The sequence below is a fragment of the Diaporthe amygdali genome (assembly GCF_026229845.1).
Source record: "Diaporthe amygdali strain CAA958 chromosome Unknown NODE_26_length_719862_cov_65_716256, whole genome shotgun sequence".
NCBI lineage: Eukaryota > Fungi > Ascomycota > Sordariomycetes > Diaporthales > Diaporthaceae > Diaporthe > Diaporthe amygdali.
This window is the reverse complement of record NW_026517046.1, coordinates 105,600-124,337: the sequence shown is the minus strand read 5'-3', so window position 1 is coordinate 124,337 and position 18,738 is coordinate 105,600. Positions and strand designations below refer to the sequence as shown.

The window sequence follows — 18,738 nt, the reverse complement described above, 5'->3', positions numbered from 1 at the left end:
TTGTCGTAGTGGGAGGTTTGGTCGCTCAGAGTATCGTGGTCATGTCTCTCCGAGATTCGCAGGCGATCTACAAGCCTGGGTGGTCAGGGTGGGCGGATTAGGGGGTCGCAAAGCCGATAAGTACAGCGAGGGAATCGCGAGGACAAAAGAAGCAATAAACGAAGGCAGCTTGATGGGGTATCTCGTTGCTGTTACAAGTGCCCTGACCTCATGGACAGAAATGGGCGATGAGGGAAAATGCGTGATGTACAGGCAGGGAGGCGGTATGATGGCAGACGGTCATTAGAGCCCTGGAGTATTAAATTCCAGGATGACTGAACCACACCCCGTGTTGACTTCCCAAACTCGGGCAGCTTTGAGCCACGCGCTGGCCGTTGGAGGACCCCTGTCGCGACTGAGAGCATGCGTGGGAGCGGGTACCTGGATTTGATTGGTCCCGACGCCTACCGGCATTCATGCACAGTACCTACCTGGGCCTAGGCAGTCAGTGATTGATGTATGTGTTCCTCCCGTTGGGGAGTGACATGTGGGCCGACTACCACCTACTAGACCGTGCCAGCATTTACTCACATTCACGTTTTTGTCACATTCACATGGCGAAGCATACGTACCCTACAGCACCTTGTCAAGTTTTTTTCTGCTGCGAGGACTTTTCCAACGCATCGTGCAGTCTCCCTGATGTGGCCAGATTCTGATTTATTCTAAGTCCCTCTGGCTTTGGAGGCAGACATAGCCTCATACAAGCCGCTCGTGCCGGAGCAAGATAAGCTACTTGTCTTTCCACTGCTTTGCTAGGATAGGGCCAACCAGTTTGGGTCTTCTTTGACAAACCGGCAGAGGCCTGAGGTTCGTCAAAGCCTCGCCTCAGATCACGCTCACCAGCCAAGAGATGGACTGTTTGCAAATGAGACTGCGAGTTGCCCTCCATTCCCAAAGCCCGCCTGCCAATGACACCTCGCCTTTTTGCCCTCCATGAGATTCTCTCACATAATAAGTAAAGTCAACTCCAAGTTCACACCCAGACCCCGAACCCTTGTGCTTCCCATCTTATGCCTGGTTAATCCCATTACCATGCGTGAAACCGTGATACTCGTAGCCTGTGCCCGTTCCATGGCTTTTCTTTCTTGCTCCGTCTTCTTTCCCGCTTCAAGGCCTGCTGGCATTACCATTGTCGTCGATGTCCTTGAGCTTCTCCCGTTGGATCATTACACGCTCATTGCACAGATCAACGAACATCTCGTACTTCTTGATGATCTTGTCTTTCTCGCGGAGTTTCTCCTCCAGCTCGTTGATCTTCTTGTCGCTTTCCCCTTTGATCTTGTCGAACTCCTCGCGGGCCTTGGCGAGCTCACGACGCAGGTCAGCCCTGATGCGTTCCTCAGCGCTTGGGTGCGGCTTGCTGTAGATGGCAGGCCGGTCCTCAGCCAGTGCAGCCGTAATCTTCTGAGGGTTGCGATTTATGGCTGCTCTGGCATTGTAGATATCCCGCGGAAGAAGTGGCACATGTGGGTTCTCTGACTGCAGTATCTCCAATGTTGCACTGACGCCCACGCCTGCGGCTACTTAGTAAGTCTCCATAACATATGACCTGGCAATATACAAAAACGTACCATTTTCCTTTAGTGTCTTGACTGCAGCAACCATCTTGCTGTCGAGTTTGCGTGCAGCGGGGTGCAGGAGTGGGCTCTCACTCGGGCCATGATTGTGCTGAAGGTGAGCGGAATCCGGACGGTAACGGACAGTCCATTGCGTCCTCTGCTCAATAGCGAAGAAACCGAATTGGCAGTCACACTTGCGGGAGGATGTCTTTCGTTTTCGCATCTCAGGGCTGACGCGCTTCGGGGGCTTGCCCGCCCGGTCACAGACAAACAGCACTTTCTTCAACCCTGGCACCGTCTTCTTTGACCTGCCTATGACGATAGCATAGCCAACCGACGTGCAATACTCCAGGACTGCCTTGTGTACGGCGTCAAGGGTCGGAAAGCTCCCGCCTTCGGGCGGAGCTGACATCATAGAGCCCATCGGAGTGCGCGGCACGAACGGGGTCCCGTTGTCGGCCGTCTTGTCGAGAGCGCTGTCGTCTCCATCGTCCTCACCCTGGCTTTCGACCTCCATAGTGTCATCGTGTTGGCCCTCTTGACTCTGCACCGAAGCTTCGGCCTGAAGTTGTGGGGGTTGCTGTGCCTGCGGCTGAGGCTGGGGCTGGGGCTGTGGGGGTGGTTGCAGCTGAGGTTGAGGCGGCTGAGGCGTCAAGACGGGCTGCTGGGCGGTATGAGCGTGTTGAGGCGGAGGCTGGGAGATGATGGGGTTCTCGTTCGGGGAGACATGCTGGTTCATGGACATCTGCTGGCCCACGGGCTGTTGCTGGCTGATGGACTGCTGTGGCAGAGGCTGCTGGTTCACTAGATAGTTCAGCTGAGTGTTACTGGACGGCATCTGATGTGTCGTCGCACGCTGCTGACGCGAGCTAGGGACAGGCAGCTGAGGGTGGGACTGCTGGGCCCTGGGGCCATTTTGCACGCTGGGGATGTTGTGGACAGGCGACGGATTAGGAGTCGTGAAGAGGTGGTGAGGATACTGGGCCTGTGGAGGCTGCTGCGAGTTGAAGGCCTGCTGCTGGTACGGGGCAGCATGTTGCGGGAGCTTGTTGGGCGTGTTCGGATAGCCCTGGCCGCGTCGGAGCCCATTGTTCATGATGGATATACCCGTATGTCCATTTGTGGTTGACATGTTGTTTCAACCAGAAGGGAAACCGAGGGGATAATCCGTCGCCAGCCCAAACAACTAGGTTGGACTACAAGGAATCGCGGCTGTCCGGTGCAGTCCAGTCCAGTCCAATCCAGCGCAGTGCCAGTGCCAGTGCAGGCCGAATCGATCCAGTCCAACCCAATGCGATGCGATGCAATGCGATCCGACCCAATCCAGGACGGCCCTCGTCGATGACCTGGATGTGGATGGATGTGGATGGACTTCGAGGCTCGCCGTCTACAAGGTGAGGGGCGTCAATCTAGAGTGGAATTGTGAGGGTGAGTCCAGTGAAAGAGATTGTGGAAGGGGAAGGCGAAAAGGGCAAGGACTGAAAAGGTAGAAGGGTAGGGGTGGGCACTGAAACAGATGGGGGGGCGTCTCTCTGCAATGATGTGGGGGGAGGGGGCTAGAGCTACCTACCTAGCCGGTGTATGCTTGGATCAACCAGCAACTGGGCTGCTGGGTGTGAGCGATTCCCTGAACCTCCCCCCAGGGTACTTACTGTACTGACTACTGTACCTGGGTACATCGCACGCACAGGGGAGCTGTTCCAAGTTTAGCGGCCCAAGCAAGGACCACCGCGCCGCTTCCAGACCCCTGGCTGTGAAACCAAACATCTGCACATCACTGAGTTGTCACATTTACACAGTGGACTAGACTTCATGACTATCCAGACCATCACCCAATCCCAATATCTCCTACCAGCGTCTATGGCCTTACCCATAGTGCCAATCCTTGCAATGCCCGCCGTCCAGGCAGTCTCAGTGGCCTTGGAAATAAACAATCATTTCAATAAACAACAGGAAAGCCGGCCACTATTGGTGCCTCATAACAGCTCGCTGCGCATTCTATGGCCACCAATACTTTCCCCAGTCTCAGACCCCATCCCACCTACGATAGCCCAGCCTGCTTGGGGATTGACTGCCTGATGTGATTTGGTCCTCTCTTGAGACTCTTGAGAGGACTCAAGGTCAAGAGTCGCCGACACTCCCTTGCTTCCTCGTGATAAGGCACCCTTCTTAACTTCACAAGCAATGTCCCATGACGGCATTATCCCGCATCACCTGCAAGCCATTTGCATGGAGGCTGCTCTTCTCCGTCGGAAATGCCCCCCGAGTCTAGGTGCGTAACACGACACCTGCTTCCGAAGTTGGGCTGGCATTTGCCAAGGATGCATCGTCTTCCAGATGCCTTTTGAGAAGTGATATTTCGGGTACGAAGTCCTGTCAGAACCGGTCAAGCCCACTCTTGACCTCGGACTGATAAGCAGAATTGTTTATGCTCTCAAATCAAGCTGGCTTAATTCATGTTCATGATGTATCCACACACACTCATCTTGAGCCCTGCAGGTCGTACAGCTAGTGACTACAGCCGACTACGAGATGAGCAATTCGACAAGATGGCCTCCCTTGATCAGCATCTGTCAGCTGGCCAAGTGTTGTGGAACGGCATCTTGGCCAGGCCATAGCAAGTTACACGTTCGCTCACCTGTGTTGCCGCCGCAAGCTGTGCCCATGTTCAACACTGGGCCACGCCGCCCAAGACATCCTAACATGATAGTTTGAGGTATCAGCAGGCTTTCCCGTCCGATGAGATTTAAGTCAGAGCGGCACACAATCCGGTCTCATCCGATCTATTGCTTTGCCCCATGGACACAGTACTAACGACCGTATATGCGGGCAGAGCAATGGTTCAAAGGTGGGTACAGTTTGTCCCAAATCTAGGAGGAGGCCAACAGCGGCCTATTTCATTTTGCTGGCTTAATCAAAAATTTCGAATCACGGCCTGCTCGTACCCTGGTGAAGCAGCACGAGGAGGTGGCATGTCCCATGCCAGATTGGCTGCTGGCTCTTCTCGTTGTTTGTTACATGCATGTACCGGCTTCCGGCCTAGGGAAGCATTGCCAAGCATGCCATACTCGACCTGTGGTGTGACCCTAGCTGCCCTGGTCAGTGTGCAACCCTCATTGAACACCTGCTTGCATTGGAATCTGGCTGTCCCGAGATCAAACCCGCTGGAAGTCACAATAATCTGCTTGCGTAACCATTCGAAGATCTATGGGCCAGGAGTCCGCATGTGTTGACGTCCCCGGAAGGATACAATTTTTTTTTGTTGCGGCTGTGTGAATATCTGAGATTCTTGGGACTGTCTCCCCATATCTTGACCGTGAAAGACAGCCCCACGATCTGCCACATCTTGCACTAGAGTCTCCTTTTTCATGAGATTGAACCCGTCAATTAATGTTTCAAAACACAATTCAATGAGTGCAGAGATGGTATCTCAAACCAGACTGGCACCTTGCCAGAGACAAGAAAGGGATTGCAGACGGGAGTCGAAAGCCTCCTCTTCTGTGCAAGAGCATGGAGCTTTCCGAGCTTGCGCTTCGTCCCGTCCCGAACATGCTCGCAGTAATAATACCCCCACTTATACTGGACAACAATTTGATCAGCCAAATGCATGTGGTTTCCCGGGTGGTTCTCCCTCCTCACGCGCAGTGCTTCCTCCTTTGACACCTGAAGCCCAGTCACCGAATGGAAATAAAGGCGGAAATGGCCTCGCACTACTCGACTACCAACTCAGTACTGCCGGGGGAGCAAAGAAGCAATTCTCATTCTTCGACTTCCCGCCCGAGATACGGAACATGATCTACCACTGCTCGTTGTACTGGCCAGACTGTGCGGACCTTTACCGGAGTTACTATAGGCAGGCCGCCACTCAGCCCAGGAACATGAGGTGCCACCGGGCACACTTGAGGACGCCGACCATACTGCTTCTCTGCAGGCGCATCACCGACGAGAGCATGCCCGTCCTGAAATCCCGGTGGTTCATCATTGACCGGCTGCCGCCGTGCATGCCTCCCCTGGCAGACGGCAGCGGGGGTTTCCTGAGGATGTCAAACTTCATCGGCCGGGAGACCCTGCAGCGGCTTCACTTCATCGACCTCCGCATCGGACTGGGCGAGGGGCCCATGGGCAGCGGTTGGGTTTGGAGCCGGGTGCTTGACGAGCTTCTCGTCATCCTCAGTGAGCGGAACGCGTTCGTCCACTTCCGCTTGCTGATCCGGAGATGTAACCAGGATGACAGCCCCATGATCTGGACTACTGAAATAAGGGAGGACCTCCAAATCAGGAAGGTATGTCTGTACTTCTTTATCTCTCTGGTTTATAACACGGGCTCACATTTTGCTGACTGAGGAAAGAAAATCATCTGCTTCCAGATGTCCAACCCGAATATCTTCAGACCGGGCAAGATCACTGTAGATACTTGGCGCGTCGACGGCCACCAAGCCACTTTGCTCACCTGTGATCAGGGGTCAGAGGCCGACGAGAGTGCGTGGCCGCCGCGTAGGACTTATCCCGACCGCGAGCTGTTCCCGGGCTCCATAATGCAGTTCGTGGGCGCTTTGCCCGAGGCAGAATGGAGTGGTGATGAGACAGAAAGACGCCTCGAAGGAGACGAGAATTCAATTTCGCCTTGAAGACTCCAGATGGGCTTTGCTCTCTGTGCAAACAGAGAAGCACGCGACTTCTTGTGCATGCCCCAGATGCTTTTTCAAAAGGAGAGAAATTGATATAATGTATTCCATTGACTCTTGGTATCACACGTTCTGCACTCATTGACGAATCCCGTATGTTTCAACCTTCCCAACGCCACGCAAGAACCCTCATTAAACCACAAAAGGCGTCACATGTCTTGATCTGCGGCAACGTCTCCGCGGTTGAACCAGCTCCCAAAATCCAGCTTCATCAACAATCGATCTAGACCGCCCACACGGCGTGGCACGTATTGTCCCTCTTCTCTTAGGCCAGCACCACCCTCGCCATCATCGGCGACATCATCACTCCCCCAAGCCAGGCCCTCGTGATCTGCCTCAAGACTCCGTAACACCGTGATGACGCCCTCGATGCCAGCCTTGATCTTGTCTTCCACGGATTTGATCTGTCCCTTGACATCACGCTCCTCGCGCTCCAGATCAACAAAGGCATCCACCACGCCCACGTCTTCCTCGAGGTCTACCGCATTCCATATCTCTTGCAGCCGATGGACCAGAGCTACAAGCTGGTCCACCTCTACAAGGAGGTAATACAGCGGATCAGTAAAGTCTTGGTGTGACAACAGTAGTCTGCGGACAAGCGTGGCCAAGTACAGCCGGTGCGCAGCAGCCAAGGTCTGGGGGTCGTGAGGGTGTTTGTCTTTTATGCCGAGATCCCGCGGGCGCGGGGTCTTGACCCCTTCAGCTAGCCACATGTCCTCGTCGTCATCCTCTTCCATTGCGTCCAAGTCCTCTACAGGGGCGGGCGTGGGCACTCGTGATGGCCTCGTGGACTCTGGCGGCCGGTGCTCGTCGCTGCCCGTTGTGAGCCATCGCTGGAGGCCCTCCCACAGCTCCGCCACGACCTCGACCTGCAGGTACCCCTCGACCTCGGCGAGAAAGAAGATCGCCGCGCTGCACGTGGTCCATGTGCTGCGCATGGCGAGCATCCGGCGGGCTTGTCGCTCCCGCAGCAGGATCACACGGGCCCGGCCTCCTTTGGTACTCCCTTGCGCCGGTTTGGGTGGTGGCGGGTGGTGTCTCCTGAGCGGTGTGATCTTCCATAGGTCTGTGAGCCGAAGGTGCGCGCGGCGAATGGAGTGAAGGTAAGAGTTGATGGCTGTATAAGCCTGCACGTCAGACGGGCTGAGGAAGAGATCCAGGGGCGAAGGGACGCGGACGGTAAGAATGACGGGAACAGAGAACATGAGGTTTCGAAATGGGGTTGGCACTATCTGGCTTGCTGGTCCCAATCTCGCAGGAGTGTTCGATTTTGACTTTGCCAGAGCCAGCTTGAGGAGATCTCTGGCCAATTCAAGACCCTCGTCTTCTTCGACCTGATGCGCCTGCATTGAGCTCATCGCGGCCCATGTCCTGGTCAGGACAGCGATGACCTCACCCTCTTTCACGACGACGCTGCTCAGGCCATCACGCTTCTCATGAGCCAGGTTGTCAGCCCTCCGCCATCTGCTGCGTATCTTCTCGTCCGCTTGTTGTGATAGTGCCATCGCGAACTCGCCACGACCGAGGAGAAAGAAGTCTCTGAGGAGGTGGAGCATCTCCAGGACCCTTGATAAAGGCAGAAGCTTTTGTAGAGTATTCCGAGAGAGAAAGAGTCTGATGCTTGTGACTGTTCGTGAGAAGGTAGCACTATCCAGTGGATACGTTAGCTGAGAGAGCTCTCGCAGCTGGGACGACAGATGGTCCATCCCTTGCATGCCGCCTTCCAGGCTGCTCTTGGCCCTAATGTGGTTCAGGGATCGCCCGATGAAGAGCATGGACGCTGCTGTCGGCGAGGTGACAAAGGACGGGAGAAGACTTGGGAGTGAAATGAAGTCATCCTCTCCGTCTGACGGCTGCTGGATGAAGAAGTCCTCGGCGCCAAAACCGGGAAGTCGGCCGTACAAGATCCAGGCGGACACCTGCTTCACCCAGGCGGTCTCGGCTACCCTGACCAGACTCCTGGCCGTCTCCTCAATATCCGCATACCCCGTCTGCAACTCTCCGCGCAGTCTGTTGATGATGGCTGCCCCGGTGCAGAACGTCTCAGTGCCATCTGAACTTCTCTCCTTGACGAGCATGAACTGCACCGTGTCCCACAGCCACTCCAACCTCCTCGTCCAGCCGCTGAACTCGCCGACAACGGCCGTCAAAGGCACGATATTATAAGCGCCCACCAGGCCCGCGTCCTTGCGCAGGATAGTCTCCTCCACCTCCAGCACCTTGCGCTGGAAAGCAGCCAGGTGCAGGCTGTTGACCGCGGTGGCGACGGCACGGCATATCATGGAACGGTGCGAAGCAGCAGTCTGGGCGCTGAAGCTGAGCAGCTTGACGTGCAGCTCGCTCAAGTGCGCGACCGAGCGCAGGAGCTCACGCTCCGGCGGCGAGATCAGGGCACTAGCGGGCGCATTGGGGTCTGAGGCTTGGGCGGTTCGGAGCAAGGGGGAAGGGTGTCCTGAGAGGGAGAGGAGGATTTCGTGGAGCATCTTGGGGAGGTTTGACCCTTGCGCCTGGAGCGAGAAGGTTTTGTGTCAGCGTAGGGCGCGTGGGGGGCGTCGCATGGAGCAGAAGATGACATCTGCGGCGGCTGCTTTGGGAGGGGTGGGGGGGTTTGGTCTGACCTTGCCCCATCAGCAGCGCGTGCTTTCTCCTGTACCTGTTTGCGACGGTCGACAAGCTGGTGATAGAGCAAGATGGAGGACCCGCACAATTCCCATCGACAACACATGGGGGATGGATCTGCGGCGAAGATGCCTGTTCTTGAGGGTAAGTGCCGAGTGACGTGGGGCTGGGGAGTTGGCGGGGATTTCTCAAGCGAGACGCGTCGTAGCAATGTGCGTGCATACAGCGAGCGCTCTGCAGTGCTTATTTCGCATCCGAATTGAGCAGCGCGGTCATGGTGGATTCTATGCCACGTTGTCGAGCTCGAGCAGGTGGATTTTGGGACAGCTATACGGGCCTGGACTTTGTTACCCCAAAGGGCTCAGACTCCAATGCTGTCTGGTTAGGGCGTTATTGATCGGCCGAGTGGCCGGCTCTGGGCGCGATCTCCCTGCATGGACGCGACTCGCTTATAAGTATTTGACTGCCAAGGTGCCCGCAAGTAGAGAATGTGTCAGTATGTGTGTACCAATAGCGCACATCCCTTCGGCTGAGGGAACCGCGCTCGCTTACTGCAAACTATCAACACTCTTATCCAACGGCAGACTTCTGTCATCTCAAAGCATACAATTCATTGCTATTGTTCATTATCTAGAGCCACCGTGTACTTATATACGTTGCGCAGTCGATACTGTTCACCGTCGCGCTCCGGTACTGGGCGGCCAAAAGAGATCTAGGAGAAGCTGCGCTCGTGCGAGAAGAGAACTACTCAAACCAAGGTGACCGCCCAGACATTCAATACTTCATCGCAGGCTTCTTACCCTCCACTCCGCTTATCGAGCTGGTTTCTGAGGCGGTACCTGCGCCTTTGCCCTCCAGGTATTGCTGCTGTGGGCCAGGTAATGCACCAGCCATGGCCGCCTCGCCGCCCTCGCCGCCGTCACCGCCGCCGACCACCACCTCGCCGCCGCCTTTGACTCTGCCGACGACCATACCCTTAGCTACCGACTTAAGGATCGCACGTCGGGAGACACCAGTCACGTCGATATAGACCAAACCCACGTTCTTCACGCCTCCTCCTAGACTTCGTGACAACTCGCCAGCCTCGGGACCCCATCGGTGGCCCACGACAGTCGTAGCGGCGTTTGAGCTGGATTCGAGAAGCGTTCGCCCAGCCTGCTCGATGCCGTCTGCTACTGTTGAGAAGGCCATCATGCTCTTGTTGAGGATACCAGGCTTGTAGGTGTCAAGAGGTTTACCGTCCTTGTCGAACCCTTTGCCCTGGCCGTTGTTCTTACCATGCCGGCCGAGGGTCGCACCCAGGTTCTGTGCAACCTTGCCTATTGAGCCAACCGTCTTCGCTGAGACACCGGCCGCGCCGGTCGTAAAAGTGTGTACCCTGCGGACGTGTTCCTTCGTCGTCGGTTTAAAAGTTACGGGCTTGGCAACTGGCTTCGTTTTCTGTGTGAAAGTGTCCGCACTGCCCTGCAGCGCTTTAGAGACGTAATCTGAGGTGGTCACTATCAGTCGCGATGCGGCTGCAGCATTCGAGACCAGGGTGGACTTCTTGTATGCTGGATGCATCGCAAGGTCCACGTCTTCGGGATTCGCCGGCGCGATAGCAATCTTATTCGAGCCCTCCGCTGGTAGCGTGATCTGCACGGGATCTAAGAAGCATGTTTTAGTCCCTTGCCCCCAAGATATACGCGGGTATGTTAGCTCACCTTTCGAGCCTGGCTTTAAAGAACTACTCTCCACCATATCGAAGCCCTCGCCGAGCTCACCGATAACACTGCCATCTTCTTCGTCCACCAAAACTATTTGACCGCCGTGAATAGAGCTGTGGCTACCCTGCGCGTACGCCTCTCCGGGTTTGTAGTTGCCTGGGTTGTAGGCAGGAAGCTGCTCCTCTGCCGCAAGGGCAGCCTTTGACTTGGAAGAGCTTCCCCTGATGGGAAATGTGCTTGACTTCGTGTCCTTGGGGAGCGGGGGCGGCGAACGCTCCAAAAAAGCCGTGCACTGAGCTATGCATGTCTCCCAGGTGTCAATATCGTCCTGGACGCCCGGCCGACTCCCCAGCTCGGGAAATTCAATCCTCGTGAAAGCGCCGCTGTCGGGGCCAAGATCCCATCGCGGGATCAGATAGCTCCTGGGCGGTTGGTGGTAGATCTGGGTCGTTGCCGGGAGAGGCAAGTCGAGCTCAGGCGGCAGGTGAAGGTGGAGGTAGAAGTCCTCTTCAGGTGGTGCGGACGAGGGACCTAGAGCAGAGGCGTCGGCAAAGGGTGAGGAGGTAGGGACCATCAGCAAAGATAGGGTCTGAGGCCCGGCCTGCGTGAGTGACTCTTCTTTGCCATTAGCAAGATGATAAGCCGACACGCCATTTACGGCGTACAACAACTTGGGATCCTACTCGTAGAGTTAGTGTCCGGAGACGTAATTGTTCATCTGCACTTCGTTGTACACACATTCTGTCCGGAAGGCATTGTGTTCTCGAAGGATGCCTTCCCGGCCACAGCTTATCTGAGAGCGTTTCAGCGGCTTGATCGCAGCCAAGACTCGCCAGGAGAGTGGAGAGACAGAACAGCGTCGTTTGTCGCAAACAGCACGGCGGGGCGCACAATGAGAGCTGTGAGTATGTGTCCCGAGACCTTGGGCGGGGTTAGCAGTAGGGAAAAAGGAAGTGACCAGGAAGAAAGATGACCTAGGTATTCGAGTTGGTCAAAAGGGGAAAACAGGGTGAGGGAGGGAGGCGCACCTGCGCGCTTAATGAGATGCGTTGTGTGGGGCGGGCGCCTCGTGGTTGAAGGGGATCGACTTGAGAGGCCTCTTGCGGGAGAGGGAGCTTAGAGACGTCGAGGCCGTCGCAAGCTTGCCAGCTTGAGCGACGTCATTGGGTGTTGGTTGGGCTTTTGAGACGAGCAACCTGGACGCCCCCGCCAATGTCCAACAACTGCCAAGGCGACAAGACAACACTACGGCCGACGCATTTCGCCATTCATCGCAAGCAGCCTTCGTCCTCGCACCCACATGCTGCTTCTTAGTGTTTACTTTCTTGTAGTCTGGTGATGGTCTCAGAAACACGCAATTGGGTTGTCACGTGACATGTGGACGTCAACTCTAATCTGTATTTCTCTCCCTCACTGGCCCTCTCTTTTCCATCTTACTCTGACCCCCACCTCCTGTCTGCCTACTAATAGCAACAATGCGTGCAGTGCAGTGCAGCCTGCCAGCCAGCCAGTCCTGCCGACTTTGACGACAGGACATCCGTGGTTCCTTCAAAACACCACCTTGTCGGAAGAGGCAGATTGGAGTGGGCTGTCAATCAGGCACATGCTGCATCCTTCGCCTCTCCGGACGGCTAATGGCTGCTGGGTATGCCTTCAAACAGCCGGCAGCCAATCGGCGACCACGAGGTCTCACGAGAAGTGACTCTCTGGCTCTATCATCGTGTCCTGCCGTGTGTGCAGTGCAGTCTCACTGTAGCTGTAGGGCCGAGCGTGTCTGGTAAAGATTCAAGCGAGGCCCGTGGGACCTAGACCCAACGCTACACCATCGGGATATAGAGTTCATGGTACGGCCCGCTACGAGCATGTTCTCAGGCGTCTCAGGCATCCCAATCCATCCCGCACTGGAGACTTGGGTCGGTGAGGGACACGGACCCCGGCCAGACAGTCACATCACATCACGGCCCATCTCCAGCTCCTCGTCCCCAGATCCATTCAAGCTTCCCTCCCCCTGGGCTGTCTGGGTCCATGGGTCAGCCCACGACGTGACCAGCCCGGCATTGCACCCGCACCTGGTTCCTGCTGCCGCTGCTGGCCGCTGCTGGCCTGGTCGTTCGAGGACGGCCAGACCCCTTCCGTTCTGAATCAGAAGCCTACAGTTACGGTACCATACATGCTGTACGGTTGCAATACTGTAATAATAGACTTCCAGAGTCCCCACTCACACGCGAACGGCATCCCCGTCTAGCGCACAGGGTTGGCACAGGGTTGCCGTCATGTTTCTGTTCCGGATGGCGCTTCTCATGCACGTAGCTTAAAAAAGCAATCGTTTCCTTACTACCCGCGCTTTTCGGCATCGGCATGCCCAGTCAACATGGGGTTTGCGCATCGAGCACCTCGCATGTTGCGCCCGCTGCTGTTTCCTCTCCCAGGGTCCAACGACACCCCACGAGTCAGTCGGCCAAAATACAGTTTCTGGCTCAGCCCGAGTCGAAACTGTCTTGATATCGGTTCTCCTGCCGAGGCATCGCCTTCCCCAGACGCGACCGACCACTACTACTCGTGCGTGTGACAATCGTCGAGGACCCTTCTCATGGGCTTCCTTACACGCAGCGCGCAGCACGCAGTACGCAGCACAAAAAAAAAGGCTGCTCGGGGGCTCTTCGGGGGCTGGTGTGCGTTCCACTACCGTCGGCCTGCTTCTGCATCTGCCAGGAATCGGAACGACATACCCCCTGGTCCTCCTCATCTTCGGCCGGAGAGTCACCGACTTCCCGCCGTGCAGAAACGCCCATGCCTCGGCCCTGCATGTGTCCCAAAATGTTGCCTGACAGGTTCGTCTGTCCGTGTGTCTGCCGGGTGTCTGCGGGCCGCCCTGCTGCTGGCCTGCCTCTTTGCCGTTGTGCTGGAGCTGTACCTGCCACTAGGAGAAGAGGCAATATGCTATCGCAAATATTGGTGGCATACTCATGCAGACTGTACTGTCTCGCAAGCTTCTGATCGAGTTTCTTGGGCGGCCTGCAGGATCCCTGTGCCTGGTTATTTCAAGTACAGTACTTGTGTGGTGTTGCACCTGGTCGAGATGCGAGATGCGCCTGGGTGGGCCTGTCGTTGACCGGTCCGCCGCCCACAATCGCCAACTCGTTTCAACAAACCCCTCCCTGCTACAGTAGCGTGGGGTCCCCTTGATCTGATTAGTCCCTCAGTGGGTGCCTCTAGCCGAACCGTGTTGCCCGTGTCCGGGGGACGGGACGCGCTGGGGATAACCAGCCTGACAGCCCTGGCCAGCTAGCTAGTCGCCAGGGAGGGAGCTCGGATGATCTCTGATCTCTTCTCATATCCTCTATTCTGCCCTGCGTGTTGGCTCTCACCAGATGCTGCTCATCACAGCCCGTCTATTTGCCTTGCCTGCCCTACCCTCCCCTGCCATCGCCCAGCTCGCAGATTGAAGCCCCCCCTAGACACCTTGAGCCAGGTTGCCCATATAGTCTACCATAGGCAGCGCCACCGGCCGGCGCCAAACTGCTTCTTCCACCTCACCTGTCATATATCCCTAGGCATCATTTCGGACCGCCATCCTCCAACCACCGTGTTCCTACGCCGGCTCCCATAGCAGACAAGAGTGCTTCAATACCCAGCTTCATGTGGTCAGACAAGTTGCGGCTTTCTCCACCGCTCTTAGGCAACGCATCTTCCCGACACCAACTCTTGACCTTAGCGCTGCTCTAGCAAGGCGCTCTAGAAACGATTCTCTTTCGTGTGTTGGACGTCCCGTCGCTCAAGACGCCTCAGTGTCTCGTCCTGTACAAGCCAGTTTCGTTAGAGTGGACAGACGCGGCTGCTTGCATACCTTGGATGCCGTCACACATCGCGCAAGCAAGCGGCATCCATCCGGGAATCCAACGTCGAGCTAGAGGCCGTGTTGTAACCAGCGTGCTCAGACCTGCCGTTGCGGAACTCGACTATCACGTATCTAGCTCTCTGAGCCACCGCGAACACACCACGCTTGGCTCTTCCGCTGCTCTCGCCTCACAACGCTTGCGAGTTGCGCAAACGGCTATTGGAACAGGAGGGAACTTGTTGCCGTGCCCCTCTCTCGTCGCGAACCCGGGTCACTCCCAGCTGTTAGAGCTCGTGGTAGGGTCTGCCAAGGACCCAAACAACCGACACAATTACCTCTCTACAGTCTATTCTCTCCCCACCCGACCCGTCTGCCGATGAAACGGCCAGCACACCTCCCGCCCCGTCTGTTCACTCCACACCGAAGCGAAAGTTCGAGGAAGCCTTTGTTGCCGGGTCCGGAGAGCCTCCGTCGGTACCCCCGACCCCAACATTGCCACCTCCCCCGCCGACCTACCACAACCACTCCATCAAGGGCTTCGTGCCGGTCGGCGGGCCGGGAGCTGGGCATGGGCAGGCTTACGATGAAAGCAGAAGCAGTGCAGGATTTGCCGTCATGAGTGGCGTTGATGACAAAAAGGCTGTCATCAAACGGCAGCCCATGCGGTCGAGCATTGCTTGTCTCCGATGTCGAAAGTCGAAGATTAAGTGTGACAATGACGGAGGCTCCTCACCTTGCGAGACATGCATCAAACAAGGGAAGGATTGCAAGTATCCAGAAGCCACGCCCATACCGCCCAAGCGAAGCGATCCTCCCACTGGCATCAAGACTGAGCGCGATGCAGGGTCAGACCGGAAGCGTCTCAAGAAGATCGAAGATGTGTCGCGAACAGAAGGCCAGTATTCGGCCGCAGCTCACGCTGATGACGTTCTGTCCGCACACTATCTTACACCGAAACTGTGGTCAGAGGTATTCGATATCTATAGGCTTCACTTCGCCACTGAGCTGCCGTTTCTTCACATACCAACACTCAAGGAGAACATGGGCAACAAGTTCAGGGCAAACCAAAAGGACGCCTCCCCGGACACTAACCTTGTGCTGCTCGGAGTTCTCACCCTTACAGCCCGATTTCACCCAGACTTAGTCAAATATGCTACCCACACAGCCAGCTCGCAAGCCGGGGCTATCAAGAGTCGGCCTCTACAGAACAAACCAGACTCATCTGCTGCATCCGAATACTTTGCTGAGGCTTTGAGGAAAGCTTTGGGCCCATTGGGCACAACCATGACCACGGCCTCGGTAGAGAGGGTTCAAGCTTTCCTGATGTTGGGCTTGTATGAGTGGAGTCAAGTGCAGCCGAAGACGGGTGGTTTGGGTGCGTGGATGTACGTGGGCGTCGCCATTCGGATGGCTCAGGCGCTAGGCCTTGGATTCGGTGACAAACCCGACGCCAAGTCTCGAGCCAGAGCAAATCGATCCAGCAAGAGTTCATCACCGAGGATAGCTGCCTCACACCCGGAGTTGATGATAGCAAAGGAGATAAAGAGGAGGACAATGTTTAGTTGCCTCATCCTTGACCGCCTACTTGCCTGTGGGAAGGAGCGCGTGCCAACCATCAGATCCGAGGACCTCCAAATCCAGCTACCGTGCAACGAGTGGGCGTTTGACCTATCGAAGGACGTGAGGACTGGATTCCTGAACGGGTCACCCGACGATCAAGGTCCCAGAGATGTGGAGGACGACAGCGTGCTTAGCAGATTCGTACGGCTAGTGGACCTTTGGGGTGAGATTTCCAAGTTCAGCTTCGCTGGTGGTCGCCTGGTTGAGGTCTACCCTCCATGGGATACGCGAACTAAATTCTTCCAACTTCGGAAGAAGCTCGAAGCATTCTATGCTGACCTACCATCGACTTTCACCCTGTCGACATCAAACTATCATAGGCATGAAAATCATCAAGCGTCGAGTGTATATGTATCTCTACATATGCTCGGTAGCGTCTGTCAAATCATGCTACATCGGTAAGCCTACATGATTGTTGCTCAATTGGTTCTGTGGTATACTCAACTGGAGTTTTCAAGTTCGGCTAACATAAGCGCAGCGAATACATCCCTTTCCTACCGATTCGCTGCGACAGGCCTGTTGGTCCTCTGGACGAGCCAACTTTTCCGGCCGGCGAATACGACATTCCGAAAGGCTTCTGGGAACACAGTGCAGAGCAGGTCTTTAAGGCTGCCAAGGACATCGTCGATGTGATCGAAATATGCCGCGAAAAGCTACCCATGTCTGCACTGGTTCTTTTCACAATCTGGACAGCGGCCTTCGTTGGGCAATATGCGTGGCACTTTCCACACATGGATCAGAAAAGGCACATGCTAGTTGACGATGACGAGGATGGCAATGTTTCTGAGTCTGAGATGGATATGACAAAAGTCGGCCCGACCGGGATCTGTCACCAAACTCTCGTGCGCTTCTCCGGATGGCTGAAGATGGCTTCAACTTATCTGGGCTATTTGTAAGTTGACCGGATTCCTGCCATTTCAAGTCGAGTCGTGCTGAGTCATGATGTGTTCTGGTTGCCTGCGGACGATGCTAATCATATTGCCCGAGCAGCAAGGATCTGGACAATTACATGGCCAAGATCAAAATCGAATACCACGGACTCGTCCACGGGAACAACAAAGCCGAGACCGCTCCCCAAGATGATGGCAAGCACCCGATTCACGGCGGAGGACTGGAGGAATGGAAAATCCAGAACTCGAAGATCATCAACAACGGCATGATCATGGCCGAGGATGATCGACACGGGCCATACGATTGCTCAGATCAGTCAAGGGCAAGCCCAACGGAACGCGGGTCTCCGACGGGACCCGACACCCACCTCGCGGGAAAGACCCCGCGCTCCATCCCGTCCATGTTTACCGCGATTAATAACACAACCGCCGGGGGACGTCATGAAGTGCTCGCCTTGGGATCGTCACCGAAAATTGATGGTCTCTCAGGCTCGGATTATACGAGGGCTGGGCCTGTGCCCCAGGCAGGCCCACTTTCGCCACCGCCTCCTCCTCACTCTCTGTCTGGGACTCACGACCCGGACGTGATTCCAGAGGCTCGATTGCTCGACATTCTTAGCGAGAATGAGTCCATGCGGATCGCTGAAGCTCTAGAAGGTCTTGGTGGAGGCGACATCCAGGGCTTCTCTTACGGAGATATACCAGAGGCCATGCTCTTCGGGCACACCCTGCCTGGTCTACCGTATGGGACTCTGAGCAAATGGCAAATGGCGGAGGAGACAGAGACGGGATAGCGTATTTGTGAGAGGCTTTTTTGATTCCGAGGTCATCTTCTCAGGACTGCTTGCAAGGGGAACTTGAGATGGGAATGCTGAAGCGCACCATTTTCTGCACCTTTATATAAAAAAGTACTATTTCTGGGATCAGCCACTTTCTCAGGCGAGCAAGCATTTTGGACGGGGCCACCACAGTGTGCGAAGCATTGAGTACCTAGATGACGGTTGGAGGTGGTGGGGGGGGGGGGAGTTACCGCGGAACATTCGAATAAAATTCAACGGAGGGTTTTCATCTCTCGGTTGGTTGCCCACGCCAAATTGGAATGGATCAAAGGCGTTCTCATCTTTGCGTTTGTGACGCAAGAACCCGTGCTGCGACCACTCAGGCTGACCACTGTCGACCAAGACGAGTACCAACTGACGACCGAAGGCGTCTGGCGTTCTCGATCTTCGCCACGCTTTAAATATCGCCAACACCACGTAGCCAGATGAAACGCTGTAAATTAAGTGAAAGGAGTAAGAGGTCTTGATAACAAAGCCAGACCATCTTGGAATATTTAGGGCAAGTACCTTAGCAGAAAGGAAAGGCTTCGGGATTGTTAGGGCCATTCATTTGAGATCCATGGTTGACCAGAACGAGACGTACGGACCTAGATAGGTAGTAAGTCATCCGGTAAAAGTGCATTGGGAAATCTCCGAATCTATGCGTCACTTGAGAGGATTTTGAACCTGGAAAATCATCTCTAGTTGAAATCCTACATCAGATCCAGATTAAAGGACTCCTAAGTGGTGGTCCTGCTGAAGACGTCTGGATATAGCTTGCTTAGCCCAGGAAAAGAGTGATACAGTTACGAGACCACCTCGCCCACACAAACATGGAATCTTCTTTGCGAAGGTCAACAGCAGTCATGGCCTGCGTATCTATTACAGCATGACGGGAATTGTGTCCACCAGGCTATATCTATCGCTAAATCTTAAAGCTCTCCTCAAAGCTTTTCTATTCTAT

The 18,738-nt window shown here is 55.5% G+C and overlaps 5 protein-coding genes across 5 annotated transcripts; 2 read left to right on the top strand and 3 right to left on the bottom strand.

Annotated features, from left to right (window-relative positions):
• Positions 1-1,146: 1,146 nt before the first annotated feature.
• On the bottom strand, positions 1,147-2,730 carry J7T55_010086 (mutator-like element; the record flags this gene model as incomplete). Its single annotated transcript, XM_053131274.1, has 2 exons — positions 1,147-1,553; positions 1,611-2,730. 2 exons carry the CDS (start codon positions 2,728-2,730, stop codon positions 1,147-1,149), a joined length of 1,527 nt encoding a protein of 508 aa, XP_052990512.1.
• Positions 2,731-5,476: 2,746 nt separating this feature from the next.
• J7T55_010085 (uncharacterized protein) lies at positions 5,477-6,226 on the top strand (the record flags this gene model as incomplete). The annotated part of the gene is made up of 2 exons (XM_053131273.1): positions 5,477-5,881; positions 5,948-6,226. 2 exons carry the CDS (start codon positions 5,477-5,479, stop codon positions 6,224-6,226), a joined length of 684 nt encoding a protein of 227 aa, XP_052990511.1.
• A 206-nt stretch (positions 6,227-6,432) lies between these two features.
• Positions 6,433-8,766, bottom strand: J7T55_010084 (uncharacterized protein; the record flags this gene model as incomplete). Its single annotated transcript, XM_053131272.1, has 1 exon — positions 6,433-8,766. The coding sequence occupies one exon, from the start codon at positions 8,764-8,766 to the stop codon at positions 6,433-6,435; it is 2,334 nt and encodes a 777-aa protein (XP_052990510.1).
• Positions 8,767-9,676: 910 nt separating this feature from the next.
• J7T55_010083 (uncharacterized protein) lies at positions 9,677-11,364 on the bottom strand (the record flags this gene model as incomplete). The annotated part of the gene is made up of 3 exons (XM_053131271.1): positions 9,677-10,548; positions 10,606-11,287; positions 11,347-11,364. 3 exons carry the CDS (start codon positions 11,362-11,364, stop codon positions 9,677-9,679), a joined length of 1,572 nt encoding a protein of 523 aa, XP_052990509.1.
• A 3,096-nt stretch (positions 11,365-14,460) lies between these two features.
• J7T55_010082 (uncharacterized protein) lies at positions 14,461-17,750 on the top strand (the record flags this gene model as incomplete). The annotated part of the gene is made up of 4 exons (XM_053131270.1): positions 14,461-14,742; positions 14,792-16,464; positions 16,545-16,958; positions 17,057-17,750. The coding sequence occupies 4 exons, from the start codon at positions 14,461-14,463 to the stop codon at positions 17,748-17,750; spliced, it is 3,063 nt and encodes a 1,020-aa protein (XP_052990508.1).
• Positions 17,751-18,738: the final 988 nt, after the last annotated feature.